The sequence below is a fragment of the Lissotriton vulgaris genome, chromosome 12 (genome assembly GCF_964263255.1).
Source record: "Lissotriton vulgaris chromosome 12, aLisVul1.2, whole genome shotgun sequence".
NCBI lineage: Eukaryota > Metazoa > Chordata > Amphibia > Caudata > Salamandridae > Lissotriton > Lissotriton vulgaris.
Genome location: NC_141700.1, coordinates 605,765,088 through 605,786,479, shown reverse-complemented (window position 1 = coordinate 605,786,479; position 21,392 = coordinate 605,765,088). Strand labels below are relative to the sequence as shown.

Below are 21,392 nucleotides of genomic sequence, written 5' to 3'. Positions count from 1 at the left end.
TCCTGCGCTGTACACACCCATGCTAGGGACTGATATGGAATACTGCGGAGGAGATCCTGCGCTGCACTCACCCATGCTAGGGAGTGTTATGGAATACTGCGAAGGAGATCCTGCGCTGCACCGACCCATGCTAGGGACTATTATGGAATACTGCGAAGGAGATCCTGTGCAGCACACACCCATGCTAGGGACTTTTGTGGAATACTGTGTAGTAGATCCTGCGCTGCACACCGTTTCTAGACTGTTGCGGAATGCTGCATAGAAGATCCTGTGCTGCACACAACCATGCTAGGGACTGATATGGAATACTGCGTAGGAGATCCTGCGCTGCACACACCCAAGCTAGGGAGTGTAATGGAATGCTGCAGAATAGATTCTGCGCTGCACATACCCAAGCTAGGGAGTGTTATGAAATACTGCGCATAGGAGATCCTGTGCTGCACACACCCAAGCTTAGGACTGATAAGGAATACTGCGAAGGAGATCCTGCGCTGCACACACCCATGTTAGGGACTGTTATGGAATACTGCATAAGAGATCCTGCGCTGCACACATCCATGCTAGGTACTGATATGGAATACTGTGCATAGGAGATCCTGTGCTGCACACACCCAAGATAGGGACTGTTATGGAATACTGCGTATGTGATCCTGTGCTGCACACACCCATGCTTGGAACTGTTATGGAATACTGCGGAAGACATTCTGCGCTGCACACAACCATGCTTGGGACTTTTATGGAATACTGCGTATGTGATCCTGTGCTGCACACACTCATGCTTGGGACTGTTATGGAGTACTGCAGAGGAGATTCTGCGCTGCACACACCCATGCTAGGGATTGTAATGGAATACTGCGCAGGAGATTCTGCGCTGCACACACCCATGCTAGGGAGTGTTATGGAATACTGCGAATGTGATCCTGCGCTGCACACACCCATGCTAGGGTCTGATATTGAATACTGTGGAGGAGATCCTGCGCTGCACACCCTTGCTAGGGACTATTACCGAATGCTGCATAGGAGATCCTGTGCTGCACACAACCATGCTAGGGACTATTATGAGATACTGCATAGTAGACCCTGGTCTGCACACACCCATGATAGGGACTGTTATGAGATACTGCGTAGTAGACCCTGGTCTGCACACACCCATGGTAGGGACTGTTATGGAATACTGTGTAGTAGATCCTGTGCTGCACACATCCATGCTAGGGACTGTTATGGAATTCTGTGCTTATAAGATCTCGCGCTGCAGACACCCATGCTTGGAACTGTTATGGAATACTGCGTATGAGATCTTGCGCTGCACACATCCATATTTGGAAGTCTGTACTGCACAGGCCCTTGCTTGGTACTGGTGGGTTCGGTAAAATGACAAGCATTATGCTGTTTACATTTACAGCATGCTGCTGCGATATAGTTGAGTGCACTGCATATACCCTTGCTTTGGACTGCTACTGAGTACCTTACTTGGGGAACGATGGCTGCACACATCCCTGCTATTTAAGACTGGAATGGAGTACCTTGCATGGGATGATCTGCACAGGAAACAGTGATGCTTTGTGCTGTGACTGAGTACTGCACACGGGGAGCCCTGAGCTACAATGGAATGCTGTGCACAGGAGATCCTGCACACACCCATGCTAGGGATTGCTGGGAATACTATACGTATGAGATCATGTGCTGCACACACCAAAGCTAAGGACTGTTATTGGATACTGCGTAATGGATTCTGTGTTGATCACACCCATGCTATGAACTGTGATGAGGTAGTGCATAATATATCCTGTGTTGCACACACCCTTGCTAGGGAATGTTCTGGGATACTGCATAGGATATCCTGTGCTGCACACACCTAAGCTGAGTACGGTTATGAAACACTGGATAAAACATATTCATCTGCTAACATCTATGCTTGGGACTGTTATGGAATACTGCGTATGAGATTCTGCACCGTACACACCCACTCTAGGGACTGTTCTAAAATACTGTGTAGGAGATCCTCTGCTGCACACACCCGTGCTACGGAGTGTTATGGAATACTACGTAGGAGATCCTGACCGGCACACATCTATGGTAGGGACTGTTGTGGAATACTGTGTGTTGGAGAAACTGTGCTGCACACATCCATGCTTGAGACTGTTATGGAATACTGCGTATGACTTCCTGTGCAGCACACTCCCAAGCCATGGACTGTTCTTAAATACTGTGTAGGATATCCTGTGCTGCACACACCCATTCTAGGGAGTGTTATCGAATACTGTACGTAGGAGATCCTGCGCTGCACACACCCATGCTAGGGACTGATATGGAATACTGTGCATAGGAGATCCTGCGCTGCAAACACCCATGCTAGGGACTGATATGGAATACTGTGCATAGGAGATCCTGCGCTGCACACACCCATGCTAGGGACTGATATGGAATACTGTGCATAGGAGATCCTGTGCTGCACACACCCATTCTAGGGAGTGTTATCGAATACTGTACGTAGGAGATCCTGCGCTGCACACACCCATGCTAGGGACTGATATGGAATACTGTGCATAGGAGATCCTGCGCTGCACACACCCATGCTAGGGACTGATATGGAATACTGTGCATAGGAGATTCTGCGCTGCACACACCCATGCTTAGGACTGTTATGGAATACTGCGAATGTGATCCTGCGCTGCACACACCCATGCTAGGGACTGATATGGAATACTACGGAAGAGATCCTGTGCTGCACACACCCATGCTAGGGACTGATATGGAATACTGTGCGTAGGAGATCCTGTGCTGCACACACCCATGCTAGGGACTGATATGGAATACAAGGAAGGAGATCCTGCGCTGCACACATCCATGCTAGGGACTGATATGGAATACTGCAGAAGAGATCCTGCGCTGCACACACCCATGCTAGGGACTGATATAGAATACTGCGGAAGAGATCCTGTGCTGCACACACCCATGCTAGGGACTGATATGGAATACTGTGCGTAGGAGATCCTGTGCTGCACACACCCATGCTAGGGACTGATATGGAATACAAGGAAGGAGATCCTGCGCTGCACACAACCATGCTAGGGACTGATACGGAATACTGTGCGTAGGAGATCCTGTGCTGCACACACCCATGCTAGGGACTGATATGGAATACTGCGGAGGAGATCCTGCGCTGCACACACCCATGCTAAGGACTGATATGGAATACTGCGGAAGAGATCCTGTGCTGCACACACCCATACTAGGGACTGGTATGGAATACTGTGCGTAGGAGATCCTGTGCTGCACACACCCATGCTAGGGACTGATATGGAATACAAGGAAGGAGATCCTGCGCTGCACACAACCATGCTAGGGACTGATACGGAATACTGTGCGTAGGAGATCCTGTGCTGCACACACCCATGCTAGGGACTGATATGGAATACTGTGTAGGAGATCCTGCGCTGCACACACCCATGCTAGGGACTGATATGGAATACTGCGGAAGAGATCCTGCGCTGCACACACCCATGCTAGGGGCTGATATGGAATACTGTGCGTAGAAGAACATGCGCTGCACCGACCTATTCTAGGGACTGTTATGGGATTCTGTGTAGGAGATCCTGCGGGGCACACACCCATGCTAGGGACTGATATGGAATACTGTGTGTATGTGGTCCTGTGCTGCACACACCCATGCTAGGGACTGATATGGAATACTGTGCATAGGAGATCCTGCGCTGCACTCACCCATGCTAGGGACTGATATGGAATACTGCGGAAGAGATCCTGCGCTGCACACACCCATGCTAGGGACTGATATGGAATACTGCGGAGGAGATCCTGCGCTGCACACACCCATGCTAGGGACTGATATGGAATACTGCGGAAGAGATCCTGCGCTGCACACACCCATGCTAGGGACTGATATGGAATACTGTGCGTAGAAGAACATGCGCTCCACCGACCTATTCTAGGGACTGTTATGGGATACTGTGTAGGAGATCCTGCGGGGCACACACCAATGCTAGGGGCTGATATGGAATACTGTGCGTATGTGGTCCTGTGCTGCACACACCCATGCTAGGGACTGATATGGAATACTGCGAATGTGATCCTGCGCTGCACACACCCATGCTAGGGACTGATATGGAATACTGTGTAGGATATCCTGCTCTGCACACACCCTTGCTGGGAGTGTTGCTAAGAACCGTACAAGGGGAGCGCTGTACTACACACACCTTTGTTTGGAACTGTTAGTACCAATATTTGAAGTCTGTACTGCACAGACTCTTGCTTGGTACTGTTAGTTTCTGTAAAATGCCAAGCATTATGCTGTTTAAATTTACAGCATGCTGATACCATATGGCTGAGTGCTTTGCACTCACCCTTTACTTGGGACTTTTAGTCTATACTTTACATGGGGAGCACTGCACCAAACATGCCTGTGTTTGGGACTGTTACTGAGTAGTGTATTTGGGGAACGATGGGCTGCACACATCCGTGCTACTTAAGACTGGTATGGAGTACCTTGCATTGGATGATCTGCGCTGCAAACAGTGATGCTTTGGACTGTTACTGAGTAATGCACATGGGGAGCCCTGAGCTACACACATCGGTGCTATGGCCTTGTATGGAATGCTGTGCCTAGGAGATCCTGCACACAGCCATGCTTTGGACAGTTACTGCAGAAGAGTAGCCCTTTACTGCAAAGTACCTACATGTGGAGCCCTTTACTGCACAGACCCTTGCATGGAAGTGCTATTGAATGCTGTACATCACTACCACGGCAGTGCCCGCCCACATGCATGCTTTGATCCATTACGGAGCACCATCCATTGAATAACCTGCACATACCCATACTTGAGACAGTTTTTCAGTAACACACATTGGGAGCTCTGCACTGCACACACCCATGCTTGGAACAGTTAGCCCGATTCTGTCTGACTTCACAGGATTCGCTGCTCTAGATCCCTCATAGATGTGACAGGGGCCTACGCTCTGTTTTGCTACCCTCATTTCACATAGGTAGATTGGTAGTTTCAGCGATACTTGTGATGACCGTATGATTGTACAAACAAAAAGTGTAACTTTAAATGCTTGTATCTTTAGAAGAATGGTGTTCTCTAAGTCTAGCTTGTTTTTTGGCAGTATTTAACTGCTGTGTATTTTACCCTTGTAGGAAGTTTCACCAACTCAGCCGACTTGCAGGTGATGCAACTATATGACGACGATGACAACACAGCGTTCAGCTACTTTTTTAAGATCAGCTTTGCACTGCTAATTCTCTATTATGTCATCCTTCAGGTGAGTTGTTGTCTCTGAGTCTCAACAACACCTGATCACACATCAAGGTGGACCTGTCCACTGAATTACATGTTGGTTTTCCTGTCTCACCTAAGAAGTGAGGGAGGCAAGGAAGTATGACTGCACCCAAGCAGGGCATGAGTGCGACGGTATGGTGATCATCAAGACAGACAGGAGTCACTTGTCCTTATCTACAAGGCTTCTTGCCTGCAGATTTTCAGAGCAGCTTAAGGGAAAGAAAACCCAGGACGTAAGCCTCATTTTGAGGAGATATTTGTGAATTATGAATGTACTCAGATGCAATGAGTAACTGTTAGACTTGGGGTTTCTAGTTGCAGAGATATGCATCCTGTCTAAGCAGGAACCACTACTGTAGTCAGGGGAAGCTAGATACACTAAAAGAAAACCTGTGCTCGCAGTCTGGTAGTTTGGCACAGAGCAGTCCGGCGTATCTAAAGGGGCAATATGTAAAGTTTTTGTGCAACACACACACAGTAATACAATGAATACACCTAAAAGATACTCCACACAGGGTTAAATAATAGATTGTATTGTTATGAGTAACACAAGACCAGAACAAAGCAGAACCGGAGTCATGATTTTTTTTAGATAAATCAAAATGTAGTGATTAGAAGCAAATAGTGCTTAGGAGGTACTTGAGGTCCCGCTGGACTGGGGTAAGTCCAAAGTTCAGGCCGACCGTGGTGGAGGGCATGCCGACTACAGGACTCACGCAGGTCTTGCAAAAAAAAATACCTTGGAAGGAGGAAGTGTCGGCATCGAAGACTCAATGTGTTGGTTCCCATCGGTGTAGGCGGTGAATGCTTTGTCAACTAACCCCTTTACGATGCAGGCGATATGTTGTCGTTGAGCTGGGCAGTCCATCGAAGCGATGTCATTGATCAGCTCCTGCATCCGCGTCAAAGGGCAATGCATCGGTTCTAATTGCTATAAATTCGTTACTGCTTTGGTTTTGATGGTTCTGCACCTCAGAAGTTTACTTTCCAGGGTCCAGGACTTGATTAGCAGTACTCACAGATGGCAGAGCCTAAGTGCTGTTGCAGGGTTCAAGGAAGTGTTTGATGGCCCTGAGACATAAGAATAGGCCAGCAAGCCCTTGGAGTCACTCCGGGTTCAAGTGAGATGAGTCCAGTTCTTGTCCCCGAAAGAGCAGGGATCAGCAGGCAACAGGGTAGCACAGCAAAGCAGAAAAGCAGTACTTCCAGCGTCACAGTCAAGCAGAGTGGCAATCCTTGTAGCACAGCAGTCTTTACTTCTGGAAGAGTTCTTCACAGACCCAGTGCACTGTCTTAGTAGGGTCAGAGCCCCAGTACTTATGCCCAGTTGTGCCTTTGAAGTGGGGGGGTGAGTTCAAAGCAGGCCTGGGAAGTGCGCACGTAACACCTTTCATCCCATCCCTGGCTCCAGACTATCAGTAGGGGGTATCAGCCCCTATCCAGACTATCAGTAGGGGTATCAGACCTTTGTGTGGGAAACAGGACACTGCCTGTTAAGGTGTAAGTGTCAGCTCCCCTTCTCTCTTCCTGCCCAGGAAGAGCTATCAGAATGTAGATGAATGCAGATGAGTTCTTTGTCACACCCACCTTTCCTGTGTTTGTGGCGGTCTAGAGGGAATGCACAAAGTGTAGCTGTCACCCACTCCAGACTTATATTGGAGGCAGGCTGCAAAGCACACAGAGCAGTAAGAGCATACAAATTCCCACTTTCTAAAGTGACATTTCTAAAATAGTAATGTTAAATCTAATGTTTCCACTAAAGAGGATTTATCATTACCATTCCAAAGATATAAAACATGATGCAGCCACTCCTTTCTGGTCAGGAATTACTGCTTTAAAGTATTTATGGAATTCACAGTGCTAGCCTATGAGAAGAGTAAGCCGCACAGTACTAAAAAACAAATTTAGCTGTTTGTCACTACCAGGACATTTAAAACTTAAAGGTACATGGCCTATCTTTTAGTAATGCCGCACCCTGCACTTAGGGCTACCTAGGACCTACCTTAGGGGTGACGTATGTGTAATAAAAGGGGAGTTTAAGTGCAAGTGGTTTTAAATGCCAACTCAAAGTGGCAGTAAACTGCACATGCAGGTCTTGCAATGGCAGGCTGAGACAGGTTTGAAAGGTTACTTGTGTGGGTGGCACAACCAGTGCTTCAGGCTCACTAGTAGCATTTAGATTATAGGCACTGGGTATTTGGTATACCACTTTACAAGGGACTTAAAAGTAAACTAAATATGGCAATTGTGTATAAATCAATGTTACCATATTTAGGGGAGAAGCATATGCACTTTAGCACCTGTCAACAGCAGTAAAGAGCTCAAAGTCCGAAGGCCAAAGAAAATACAAAAAAAGAGGAGGTAAACAGGCAAAATGTTTGGGGGAAGACCACCCTAAGGATGACAGATTTAACAGTGACTCACCAATCAAGACCGTGAATCAACTGATATGCTAGCCTTGAGTTCCTCACACCAGCATGGGCCTGGTGTTGTCCGTATACATATGGCAGTTATGAATTGGGCTTGCACATTTTGCATGCTTTGTTATAGTTGCATATGCTCAAAGCACACTCAAGTCAAAAAGAGGTTTTGTAATGTGCCCCAACAGTTATTGTTTTCGCAGTCACTTTGGTGATAGACCAGAGAATTTGAAGAGCAGGTCAGTGGAGAAGCCCTATCCGACTTGTCTGAACTGGGGAGGCTGGACGTTTTTAATTATTTCTTCAGTGTATTTCTTTGAGGGATTGGTGGAGAGTTGTGTATCTTTCTGTGGGTTTGCGCGGAGCATGAGTCAAAGGACAGTCCTGAAAACTGAAGTTGGCAGACATTAACTGCAAGCTCAAGTCACCTCTTCCTTCATAGCGCTTAGACCTTTGCCACTAGATATCACCTGAAGCTATCTCTTCTCTTTGACTTCATAGCCTGAAGGTGAGGTTTTTGTATTGAGAATTGCTTATAAAAGGATATGAGAAGAGAGAATGTTAGTATAATATGAAAATGCCCTTTATACTGTTCGACTTGGATGTATGACATTACAACGCATGCTTTTACCACGCATGCCTTTACAACACGGTTTTTACAACGAAAACCTTTACAACGCATAGCGCTTAGGGGTGCTGGATAGTGAATAGTTTAATTTACTATTCCAACTCCAGTCCCCGTGGACACTAGGGAAGGTGTTGGATAGTAAATTAAACTTAATCCCTATCCTAGAGCGCCCCCCAGCGCAATGCGTTGTAATGGTTTGCGTTGTAAAAGTTGCGTGGTAAAGGCACTGCGTGGTAAAAGTTGCGTTGTAAAGGATGTTTCCCGTTCAACTCTGCCCTTAGTCTCTTGTGTTTACCTTCTGTAGAGTGTTCCATCCAGCAGGGAGGCACATTCCTGCAGTTTGCAAAGGGGATCAACCACAGGCAACAAGAGGAGAGGACAGGGGTGGTTAGATATTGAGTGAAACTTTCTGCCTGTCCCATGCACCATTCTGTCAGAGAATCTGCATGTGTCAGTTGTAATTGCAGTCATAATTATTATTATTATTATTATTGTGAGTTTTATATAGCGCCTGGTTACCAGCAGGCATCCCAGCGCTCACCAGAGAGAAACGCTACCGCACTGAAGCAGGAGTTAAGCAGAGAACAAAAAAGTTTTTAAAAGTTTGCGGAACCGAAAAAGGCTGGCTTCCGAGCGTAAATGCAGAGGAAGAGAATTCCACAGGGTGGCCACATTTATCGCAAACCTTCTGCCACCAGTTCTTGCCTTCCTCATCCTCCCAACCTGCAACAGATGTTGATGATCGGAACGGAGAGAACGGGGGCCTTATAGGGCTGAACCATATCCCCCAGAATGGGTGGACCTACCCCCTGCAGGACTTTATGGGTGATACAGAGTGACTTGAATTTCACCCTGTCCCTGACAGGGAGCCAATGCAGCGCCTTCAACGCAGGGCGAGCCGACTGACGCCTGGGAAGACCCGTCAGGAGCCTGGCGGCCGCGTTCTGCACTTGCTGCAGTTTGTTCTGGGTAGATCCTGGTGCACCAAGGAACAACGCGTTGCTGAAGTCCAACCGCGAGATGATAAGCCCCTGGACGAGAAGCCTCCTAGTAGCCGCTGGAAGCAGAGGTAGAATCTTCCGAGCTGAACGGAGCAGGCCAAAACACACGCCGGCTGTCTTTTTTGCATGAGTTTTAAACGAAAGGTCCTGCTCGAGCCACACCCCCAGGCTCTTGATCTCCTGCTTGGGGGTGGGTACTGGACCCAGGCAGTCGGGCCAGCTGCTGGGGGATAAAGATGGAGAAGAGTTCCCCAGCAGCATCAGTTCCGTCTTGGAGCCGTTGAGCTTTAGTGCTGAGCTGCACATCCACGTGTAGATCTTATCAAGACACGAGTGCAGCCGGTCGGGTTGGTGAGCCGACTGGGAAAGGCCTACCACCAGCTGAGTATCATCAGCATAGCTGATGATCTTAATACCCAGCGGCAGTACCACACTCTTCAGGGGGGCCATATAGACGTTGAATAAAGTAGGGCTCAACGAAGAGCCCTGTGGCACACCACACTGGAGAGGGACTGAAGATGATTTTTCATGGCCTTCCCACACCTCAAATGTGCGGCCTTCCAAGAAGGAAGCGAACCACTTGAGGGCCAAACCGGTGACCCCCACCCCCGACAGCCGTTGGAGAAGCACCTGATGGTCCACGGTGTCAAAAGCAGCACTAAGGTCCAGGAGGATCACTGCCACTGATCCCCCCGAATCCAGAATGCTCCTGGCATTCTCCACGACCGCCAGCAGGGCGGTGTCAGTCCCCTGACCAGGACGAAAACCCGTTTGGGAATCGCCCAGGAGGGAGTTAGCCTCCAAGAAGTCCGACAGGCGGCTGTTCACCAGCTTCTCAGCCACCTTACTGAGACCCGGCAGCAGAGAGATAGGCCTGAAGTTGGCAAGGTCGGCAGGGTCCAGGTTAGGCTTCTTCAAAAGAGCCTTAACGACCGCACCTTTCCAACTGGGGGGTACTACACCTTGAGTGAGGGACAGATTAATTAGGTCCGTCACTGGGCCACCAATGGTGGATGCCACCTGCTTTAGATATTTGATAGGTGCCGGGTCTTTCGGGGAGCCGCTCTTCATGGTCCTCAAAACCGAAAGAACTTCCTCTACAGTAACAGGACCAAGAGAGACCAGCTCAGCTGATCGCATCCTCAGTTGAGAGCTGGAATTGCTACCAGAGGAGGCTTCCTCACTTAGCCGGGGAAGGGATGCCAGAATTTTATCGATTTTCGTTTTTAAAAAAAAAGCCAAATCTGTGCATTTTTTGCGTGGGTCCTCGTGAATAACCTGAGGTTCGGGGGTCTTCAGTAGTTCCTTAATGACCCTGAATGACTCTTTCGAAGAGTTGGCCGCAGAGCCTATTCTCTCTTCGAAGAATCCAGATTTTGCCACCCGAATAGCAGATTTGTAGCTACTCAGAGCCGCCCGATATTCTTTCCGGCTCGTTTCGCTCCAATCTTTCCTCCAGGACCGTTCTAGCCTCTTGCATCCCTTCCTCAAGGTTCTTAGCTCAGATGTATACCAGGGCGCCGAACCCACTCTCTTTCCCCTCGAAAGTTGTTTCTTTTTAGGTAGGAGGGTATCCAACGAGTCCGTAAGCCAGATGTGTAAATTCGCATCGGCGACTAACGGGTTAGATCCAGGGGGAGGCCTCGTTGCCTCCAGATGTACCGCCCAGGTGTCAACTGGGAGCCTCGACCAAGCTCTTTCCATGGTGTGAACCCTTGGGACCAACGCAGCTGGGCTGTCGAACTGCCACAATACGGACACCAAAAAGTGGTCTGTCCAGGGCAGGGCCAGCGCAGGAGATGAATTAAAGTGGTCCAGATTTGAAAATATGGGGTTGAGCAAGTGGCCCTTCTCGTGAGTCGCACCCGAGTTAGCCAGATTGATCCCAAAAGCTTTGAGATCATCTAGCAGATCTACTCCCGGGGAATTAGAGGGGTCATCAAGATGGATGTTGAAGTCCCCAAGGGCAACAAAGTTGGCAGTTGAGGAGGCCAGAAGTGCGGTTGTTTCTAAGAAAGAGTTGGGGAAATTTCCCAGAGATCCGGGAGGACGATAAATCAGCAGGCCTGCCAGAGACACAGTAGATGTCAAACGAAGGGAGAACTGACAGCTCTCACAATCACTCACCCCTCCGTTCTGAACCTTGCAAGCAAGCGTATCTCTGTAAAGGATGGCAATTCCTCCTCCCCTCCCCACAGGTCTGTCAAGATGGGATATGAGAAATCCTGGAGGGAGTGCTCTAACCATATCAGGGCCCGAGCTGGGGGAGAGCCAGGTCTCGGTGAGAAATAACACATCCAACTCGTGGTCCAGAATGAGTGAGTTGATTTCGATAGCGTGACTCGGCAGTGACCGGCAGTTCAGTAGCGCAATAGAAAGAGCAGATTTAACGGAAACAGAGTTATGGCCGGTAATACAGGCTCTGCACGGTAGAAACGGAATGGTGCCCTCCTGTGCAAAACTGAAGATGGTAGGATGGGGCGGGCGACAAGAAATTAAAGCCTCCCTCCCATACCGGAACCCGGTAGTAGGTGGTGCCGAAGGGACGGGCATAACGGCAGGCCCTGGGCCCGTCTGGACCCGGACGGGCACAGACGGGCTGAACTCTGGCGTAACTCCGGCGTCACTTCAGCGTGACCGCTGCGCGTCAGCATGGCTACCTAAATACTGAGCGAGCAAGGTAGAGAAAGGACTTCTTGCACGCTGATCCCACTCACCAAAGATGGCCGCCTCGAGACAGGGCGAAGGGCCCGCAAAGCACGGTGAGTTTCACCAGTTAGAGTGCAAGTTAGGATGGCAGAGGTGGGGGTATGCGGGCCAGGCAATTAAAAACGAGGGATAAGTGCCCTAAACAAAATTAAAGTAAATACAAAACGGGAGGATTAAAACAGAGGAGCTGCTACCACACACACGCTTCGTGAAATAGCGCCACACGCTGGTAAAGGACGCGCTTACCGAGTTCGCCTACCTAAATACTGAGCGAGCAAGGTAGAGAAAGGACTTCTTGCACGCTGATCCCACTCACCAAAGATGGCCGCCTCGAGACAGGGCGAAGGACCCGCAAAGCGCGGTGAGTTTCACCAGTTAGAGTGCAAGTTAGGATGGCAGAGGTGGGGGTATGCGGGCCAGGCAATTAAAAACGATGGATAAGTGCCCTAAACAAAATTAAAGTAAATACAAAACGGGAGGATTAAAACAGAGGAGCTGCTACCACACACACGCTTCGTGAAATAGCGCCACACGCCGGTAAAGGACGCGCTTACCGAGTTCGCCTACCTAAATACTGAGCGAGCAAGGTAGAGAAAGGACTTCTTGCACGCTGATCCCACTCACCAAAGATGGCCGCCTCGAGACAGGGCGAAGGACCCGCAAAGCGCGGTGAGTTTCACCAGTTAGAGTGCAAGTTAGGATGGCAGAGGTGGGGGTATGCGTGCCAGGCAATTAAAAACGAGGGATAAGTGCCCTAAACAAAATTAAAGTAAATACAAAACGGGAAGATTAAAACAGAGGAGCTGCTACCACACACACGCTTCGTGAAATAGCGCCACACGCTGGTAAAGGACGCGCTTACCGAGTTCGCCTACCTAAATACTGAGCGAGCAAGGTAGAGAAAGGACTTCTTGCACGCTGATCCCACTCACCAAAGATGGCCGCCTCGAGACAGGGCGAAGGACCCGCAAAGCGCGGTGAGTTTCACCAGTTAGAGTGCAAGTTAGGATGGCAGAGGTGGGGGTATGCGGGCCAGGCAATTAAAAACGAGGGATAAGTGCCCTAAACAAAATTAAAGTAAATACAAAACGGGAGGATTAAAACAGAGGAGCTGCTACCACACACACGCTTCGTGAAATAGCGCCACACGCTGGTAAAGGACGCGCTTACCGAGTTCGCCTACCTAAATACTGAGCGAGCAAGGTAGAGAAAGGACTTCTTGCACGCTGATCCCACTCACCAAAGATGGCCGCCTCGAGACAGGGCGAAGGACCCGCAAAGCGCGGTGAGTTTCACCAGTTAGAGTGCAAGTTAGGATGGCAGAGGTGGGGGTATGCGGGCCAGGCAATTAAAAACGAGGGATAAGTGCCCTAAACAAAATTAAAGTAAATACAAAACGGGAGGATTAAAACAGAGGAGCTGCTACCACACACACGCTTCGTGAAATAGCGCCACACACTGGTAAAGCATAAAATTGTAATTTTGTAAAGTATAACATCCACCTCTGCCACCTTCTGCATGCCCCCCTCTCCACACCTGTCATGAGCTGGTGAGCAGCCTAATGTGGGAGGTGTGACACCATAGGGGAGGTACGCTACCGTGTGAGAGTGAGTCAGTAGAGGCAAGCCTGTGCGGCAGGTTGCACTCTCATAATAGTTCATCAAAGATATTGCTCCTGAATCTTCGCAGGAGCAATGAGTGAAAGTTCCTGAGCCTGAGTTGAGAGGCAGATATTTTAAGTGGCAGCATGGATGGGTGTTGTTTTGTTTGAGAGATTATATAAGCATTGTGGGAAGAATCCTGATAAAATCACACTTTTGGAATGTTTTTACTGTGTCAGTCCTTGTTGATCTCTTTTTGCCAGTCTGTCCGCTGCGTCCTGTATGCCCGGAAGAGATGCCACCCTAGAAGATCCAGTGACAGAAGTTGTATTCTGGTTCCTTTCTAGTATTAATCACTAGTATACAATCCTGCATGTACCATGTGCTACTCAAGGATTTCAGCATGCTTTATAAAGCAGCAGAAGGGATGGAATGTTCTGTGTTGTTATTATCAGAGGTAGAAAAGCAAGTCTGATTCTTCCAAAACATGATGTTTGGGGCATTAAAGTCTAAGCTTTGTTTGGTGCCTCCATCTCTTCACTTGAAGGACTGGCATTCATACGTGGGAAATCATTTAGTATCATCATCCTCTTTGAAGGTGTCAAACTGTTTAAAGGGAAGTTATTTATGTCCCCAAAAAAAGGAGCAGATCTATACCTTGACAGTAAAGTTGAAGGGAACCATTGGCAGTCATTCCTGAGCTTTTGCTGTGCCACTTCTTCCGGATCAAAGTTTCTCTTCAAATCTTTGGGTGGTTTAGCAGACATCCACTTTAGTGGGTAAATGAGCTGAGGAGCAAGTGTAACTGCTTGGATGAGGATACCCTGTTCAGACTTTGGCCTCAATCTATACTACTATTATAAAGAGAGAGCTGAAACCTTTGAGGCGGGTAAACTCAATAAGTACAGCACCAATCACAACACCCAATACAGCGTTGGAAAGGGCAGTTGCAGCAGAAGGACATCGGCTATGCAGACGCCCACCATATACATTTAAAAGTCAAGTCAAGTCAAAAAGGCTTTATTTCGATAAAAATTATCATAAAAGCATTTAAAAGGTAAAAGAACTGTGCCAGCAAAGTAGTCCCTTGTGGGCCTGTCTGCGTTGTGCTGTGGGCGTGACAAACGCTGGGGGTGTGTGGTACGTTCCGCCCTTCATGCCATGTCTCATATCGTGTGCTGGGGGCGTGGGCGTGTGCGGGGCGCGGGATTACAAAAAAAAAAAAAGCGAGTGTTGTGCCCGATATTTCATTGTTTTTATTCCCAGGTTCTGTACATTCCAGCTCCGGGTGTGCTTGCCCCGCGCTCCCAGTGATGTGCACCTGCTTTACTGTATGTTGGTCATGCATGGCGCTATTCCCAAGGGCTGGAAGGAGTGCAAACAGGGGCCATTGTGCATTCTAATCTCGCCTTAACTTCCGGTGATGCCTGAAGCGCACACTGGAGATTTTCCACTTCTGTTGCGCACAGGCCTCGCACCACGCACATCCGGACACAAGGCCTGCCTTCACGGAAATAGCAAGAAAGGGACTATCCCTCCCCCGTTAAGTATATTGGTGGCACGGCGGCCCAAATCTCCAGCAACATACTCATATTTTTCACCACCCATTTGAAAAATGCACAGGTCTCTCTCATTGATGGCCAGCACCGACATACACTTTTAGACACACCTGCCGCCAGAAGTTATAGAATTGCGAACTTTAGATCTGGGGAGCTACGTTCTAATCTCGGCATCAGCTCAACATTCTGTGATTCCAGGCTAATCGCTTTGTCTCCCAGTGCCTACCACAAATGAATGTGTTCTTCTGTGATGTAAATTGTGCTCATGCCATGTTGTCGAGTATGCTCTATATAATTTTGCAAGAAACAATTAAGTAGGGAAACTCGAGTTCTGTAGTAGGGGATCTCTGTTATAGTCATAATATAGTGAATAGTCCCGCCCATGAGCGTGGACCCCGGAGCAATCAAAAATAATCTATTACATTGTCAAAAAATGCAGATCTGCATAGACACTTAGGAGAGAATTTAAAGACAGATAATGCAGCCTATCCACAGGCTACACTGTCCAGTACTTCAACTAGAAATTCCACCAACAAAACCACAAACTGCACAGCCTGCCCAGTTTTCTCCACAGAAAAAACTCCCTTTTACCAGTAAAAGCCACTGGAATGATAGAGAGGAAGGAGTGGACAGACAAGCCCCATAGGCTGCCATTATGTGGCTTAAACAGGATACTGTGCCTTTAAGAGAACTTTCCAGAACTCTCTCAGTATCCCAGAATGCACAGCAGGTCCCACTTACTTTCAGTTCATTTTTACGGCTCCTGCTAGCAGGACCCTGGAGCATTGAGCTCTCAATTTTCAAGGGTTTATTGGATTTTTGTGCACTTTTGGTGTTTAAAAGTGTTTCTGTTTTGTGTGCTTGGTGTTTTTCTTCACTTCTGTGTATTTGTTCAGGCTTTTTAGGGCTCTAAAATGCCTGTTCTCTTCGACAAGTGCCCAGAATGTGGAAGGAAGAAGTCCAAGTCTGATCCACACGACGTCTGCATCCTCTGTCTCCCTGCTGCACATGCCCCTGAAGAATGTGACATCTGCAAGAACTTTTCAGCAAGGACCCTGAGGGAAAGGCTGAAGAGCAGGCTGCAAGGCCTAGAGGAGAGACGACTGCAGGCCGCAGGTGGGTCTGGGCAGGCTGGGAAGGCTCCCTCTGCCCCTGCTGAGGCCTCTGGGGGGCTCCCCAGAGGCATGAAGCCCAGCAAACACTCCCGGTGTCCGTCTGCCTCGATTGCATCGACGATGACGTCGAGAGGGATGACGACGGTGTGTTCCCCAACTCCCCAGGGCTCTGGGTCGAGACGTCATGGAGGATCAACGTCGAAGGGCCTGGGTAGGCCGCCGTCGAGATCACCGTCGACGGATTCTTCGCCGTCGACGTCAGCGTCGAGACATCGACGTCGGAGAGAGAGCGGCAGGCGTCGGCGCTCGCCGTCGAGGCGACACCGCCGGTCGCCGTCGAGGAGACGGTCGGCATCGAGGGGATCCTCGACGTCGAGGATCTCGAGGAAGCGATCGACGTCGAGAAGGAATCGATGCTCGTCGTCGAGGAGAGGACGTTCGACGTCGCTGAGGTGGCGTTCGGCGTCGAGGACGAAGCGTTCGACGTCGCGTAGGCGGCGTTCGACGCCGGAGAACAGACGCTCGACGTCACAGAGGTGGTGTTCGACGCCGGAGCGACGCTCGGCCTCGAGAAGAAAGAGATCAGCGTCTCCGAGGCTTTCCAACTCTCCTAAACGGCGCAGAAGGAGTTCTGGCGCCAGAAGTCACGCTTAATCTGGGGGAGGACGCCAGGGACGGCGGTCACTGACTGGAGGGGCTGGTTCGCAGTCCCCTCCCCCGAAGAAGTCACCGGGCTCGGTGTACTCGTGGTTTATACTCCTCCTCGGCCGAAGACGCCCCCACCTCCCCATCCTCTACCTAAGGAGGCTCCTCCCAGCAATCCTCCTCTTCCGCCACTTCCGCCATCACTGCCACGGCTCCCACCACCTCCTACTCCTCATGCCGTCCCTCGGCCGGACGTACCACCTGTTGTTCCGCCGAGGTCGGTGTCGCTGCCTCGCTACCCTACACCACCTAAGGGGACGCCTAAACCGAAGCCCCTGGATAGGCCATGGAAGACGCCTCCGCGGAGGCCTGTGGAGTGTCCGAAAACTGGGAGGTCGCGATCTCATTCCAGGAGGAGGGAGCGATCGCGGAGCCACAACAGGTCATCGACGCGGTCGAGACGTCGCCACAGGAGGAGCAAGTCCCGTTCACATACGGGATCTTCAGGGACCAGGGACTATTCACCAACGTTGTCGGAGTCTCTGGGGACAAGGGTGTCACCGGTTGACGATCTTGTGTCTTTCCATGATGTCCTGTTGAGGGGTGTAGCGAAGTTGGGCATCTCGTTGACGGTGCCCACTCCCAAAAGATCGGTGATCTTTGAGACGCTGCACCAGAAACATCTGTCTCGGCCATTACTGCCGCTGGTGCCGGGCTTGGAGGAGCCAGCCATGGAACTGTTCCTCACCCCGGCGGTGGCTAAGGCTGCCCCCTCCAGACTCCAGAAGAAGTACTGAGCTCCCGATTCGGATCCGGATTTTCTGAGGATGGATCCTCCGCCAGACTCTGTGATAGTGACGGCGGCTCGAAAGCAGCATGCCACCACTCTGTCGTCCACAGTCCCGCCAGATAAAGAATCTAGATGGCCGGACGCGGCGGGGCGGAAGGGCTGTGGGACATCATCAACTTCCATGAAGGCGGCGAGTGCCACTGCCTTATTAGGGCGGTATGACCGACGCTCACGGCTGTGGGCCTGGAAAAGCCCAAGGATACCAAGAAATCTTACCGCCCGTTCCAGAGACGGTTTGGTGGACAGGGCAGAGAGCATGGCCAGGCTTCGGGACAGCAGCAACAACAACAGCAGCAGTTCCGAAGGCCCTTCCAGAAACGCCAGAAAGGTAGAGGCAGTCAACAGTCGGCAACAGCGACCAAAGGCCCGGCCGGGTCTCGGCCCTGAGCCTTTACTTCCCCCGCATCCGTTACCCACTCCGGTGGGGGAAAGCGTTCAATTTTTTCTGGCAGAGTGGAGAAAAATTACTCAGGACAAGTGGGTGCTGAATATTGTTTGCAATGTATACAGTCTTCGATTCATGAGCCCGCCTCCAGCGATTCCACCGGTCGGCTCGCATTTCAGCTGCTCGAGCTCCAGGCGGAGGCGGAGGCCGATACCCTGTTAAGGAAAAGGGCGATAGAAGACGTACCTCTGTCCCAAAGAGGAAGAGGTCTGTACTCATGGTTCTTTCTGGTTCGCAAGAAGGACAAGAACGAGACCTACAGGATGCGTACTTCCATGTGCCCATTGCACACAAGCACAGGAAGTTCCTGCGATTCCAAGTCGGCGCCAATCATTATCAGTACACAGTGCTGCCATTCGGGCTGAAGTCAGCGCCCAGGACATTCTCGAAGTGCATGGCAGTGGTAGCAGCACATCTGAGGAAGAACAAGGTGTTCGTCTACCCGTACCTGGACGGCTGGTTGATCAAAGCATCCTCCTTCTCCGAAGCTCAAGTGCACTTCCGGAAGACGAGCGTTCTCTTGAACAAGCTGGGGTTGCACGTCAACATGTCCAAGTCTGTCCCGACTCCGGTCCAGTGCATACAGTACTTGGGAGCCTCCATCAATACGCTGTCAGCAAGCGTGTCTCCTTCGGAGGAGCGACGACTATCGATCCTTCGGAAGGCTCAGGCTCTTATGACCGCTCCATCCACAACAGTGAGGACGGTGTCTTCTCTACTGGGGTCGATGGCCTCTTGTATATTCCTCACACCTCACGCACGGCTGCACATGAGATCTCTGCAGGAGTGCTTGGAGGACCAGTGGGATCAGAGGAAAGGATCTTGGGACGACAAGATACGACTGTCTCGGCATGCTCTTCAGTCTCTGAAGTGGTGGTGTTCAGCGGAGAATCTCCTCAGAGGGGTTCCCTTCCACAAGGACATTCCCACTCAGACTATTGTGACGGATGCGTCTCTCCACGGATGGGGGGCGCACTCCGGAGACCTACAGATACAAGGAACGTGGTCCCTGACGGAGTCCACTTATCACATCGATTTCCTGGAACTCAGAGCTGTTCACTTGGCACTGAAGGCCTTTCTTCCGTCCTTTCAGACCAACTCTCTGCTTGTACAGACGGACAATACGACCACGATGTACTACCTCAACAAGCAGGGGGGTTCGAGATCACGCACTCTCTCGCAGGAGGCACAGACGATCTGGCGCTGGCTTCTAGCCAGAGGACTGATGATTACGGCTACCCATCTACCAGGTGTGCAGAATGTTCAGGCAAACGCACTGAGCAGACTGATTCAGGAAAACCACGAATGGGTCATAAACGACGAAGTGCTAGGAGAAGTCTTCGCAAGGTGGGGGACTCCAGACGTAGATCTGTTCGCCACCGCCGAAAACAGCGAATGCTGAGACTTCGCTTCCAGGTACTACCAGCAGGGGACCCTGGGGAATGCGCTATGGATCGACTGGTCGAACAGCTTTCTGTACGCTTTTCCACCCATTCCCCTGATTCCGGCGGTGCTCATCAAGCTATCCCAGTCCAGGGCACGGATGATCCTGATCGCACCGGAATGGCCAGACAGTGGTGGTTCACAGACCTGCTTCACCGGTCTCTCCTTCCTCACATTCGGCGGCCGTGCAGGCCGGACCTTGTCACGAAGTTCGGGGGGCAGATGGTGCACCCCCACCTCTCGTCTTTGAGTTTGGCGGCATGGCTCCTGAGATAGTGCAATATGGCCATTTGAATCTACCAGAAGATTGTATGGACATACTGAAGGAGGCGAAGCGACCTTCCACTAAGATTTCTTATGCTTACAAGTGGAAGCGATTCTGCATCTGGTGCAAGTCCAAGAACTATGATCCGACGAAATGTCAGGAAGATATCATTCTTCCGTACCTTCTACATCTGGCGCAGTCTGGCCTTAATGTCCATTCCATTAAGGTGCATCTGGCTGCGCTTACTGCCTACAGGAAGTGCCCTTCACAGACCTCCTTCTTCCAGATCCCTGTGATCAAGGATTTTTTGGAAGGCTTGAAGAAAGTGTTTCCTCCTGTCCGGCTTCCTTCGTCTTCATGGGAATTTAATGTGGTGCTGTCCAGATTGATGAAGGAGCCTTTGGAACCTATTCATAAGGCTTCGTTGCAGCACCTGTCCTGGAAGGCGGCGTTCCTCGTGGCCATTACATCGGCCCGCAGGGTGAGTGAAATTCAGGGGTTGTGTTGCCAAGAACCTTATACTGTATTTCATGCTGCTAAGGTTGTTATGCGTACTCACCCTAAATTTCTTCCCAAGGTTATTTCTGATTTCCATGTTAACCAGACCATAACTTTGCCTACGTTTTTTCAGAATCCTTCCTCTCCAGCGGAACGATCTCTACATTCCCTGGATGTTAGGAGGGTGTTGAAATTTTATCTGGATAAAACCAAAGATATTCGTAGGTCAGACCAATTGTTTATCAATTATGGATCAGTCAGGACAGGTCTTGCTACCTCTAAACAGTCCATCTCTAGGTGGATTGTGTCCTGTATACAATTATGTTACCAAAAAGCTAATAAGACCTTAGGAGGTAAGCCTAAGGCTCATTCACCAGGGGCAAAGCTGCCACGACAGCTTTGCTACGTAATGTTCCCATTGCAGAAATCTGCGAAGCGGCCACATGGAAGTCTGTTCATACCTTTGCTAAGCATTACTGCCTGGACACTAATGCCAGGACAGATGCTCAGGTTGGGCAGGCTTCGCTGCGAAATTTGTTTGCACAGTAGTGGTTTGTTTTCTTAGTCTCCACCGCCGCTTGGTGTGGGGATGGGCTTGCCATTCTATTCACTAGATTATGACTGTACACAGAGAACCCCTACTACAGAAGGAGTATTTTCTTTCCTGTTTCTCCAATTCTGTAGTAGGGGTATCTCTGTTATAGTAATAAGCGCTCGCCCTCCTCCCCGGTGGAGAAAGATATTCATGTAAGGAATGCTACAGATCTGGCGTGTTTCGCCTTCAAAAAGAACTGAAAGTAAGTGGGACCTGCTGTGCATTCTGGGATACTGAGAGAGTTCTGGAAAGTTCTTTTAAAGGCACACTTTCCTGTTTAAGCCACATAATGGCAGCCTATGGGGCGTGTCTGTCCACTCC

The 21,392-nt window shown here is 50.0% G+C and overlaps 1 protein-coding gene across 1 annotated transcript in view; it reads left to right on the top strand.

Annotated features, from left to right (window-relative positions):
* The window catches only part of PKD1L3 (polycystin 1 like 3, transient receptor potential channel interacting), a 1,100,724-nt gene that overhangs the window by 908,298 nt on the left and 171,034 nt on the right, over positions 1-21,392 (top strand). The window contains exon 26 of the mRNA XM_086945530.1: positions 5,156-5,280. Within this exon, the coding sequence (XP_086801656.1) occupies positions 5,156-5,280 (125 nt within the window). The remainder of the gene's footprint in view (positions 1-5,155; positions 5,281-21,392) is intronic.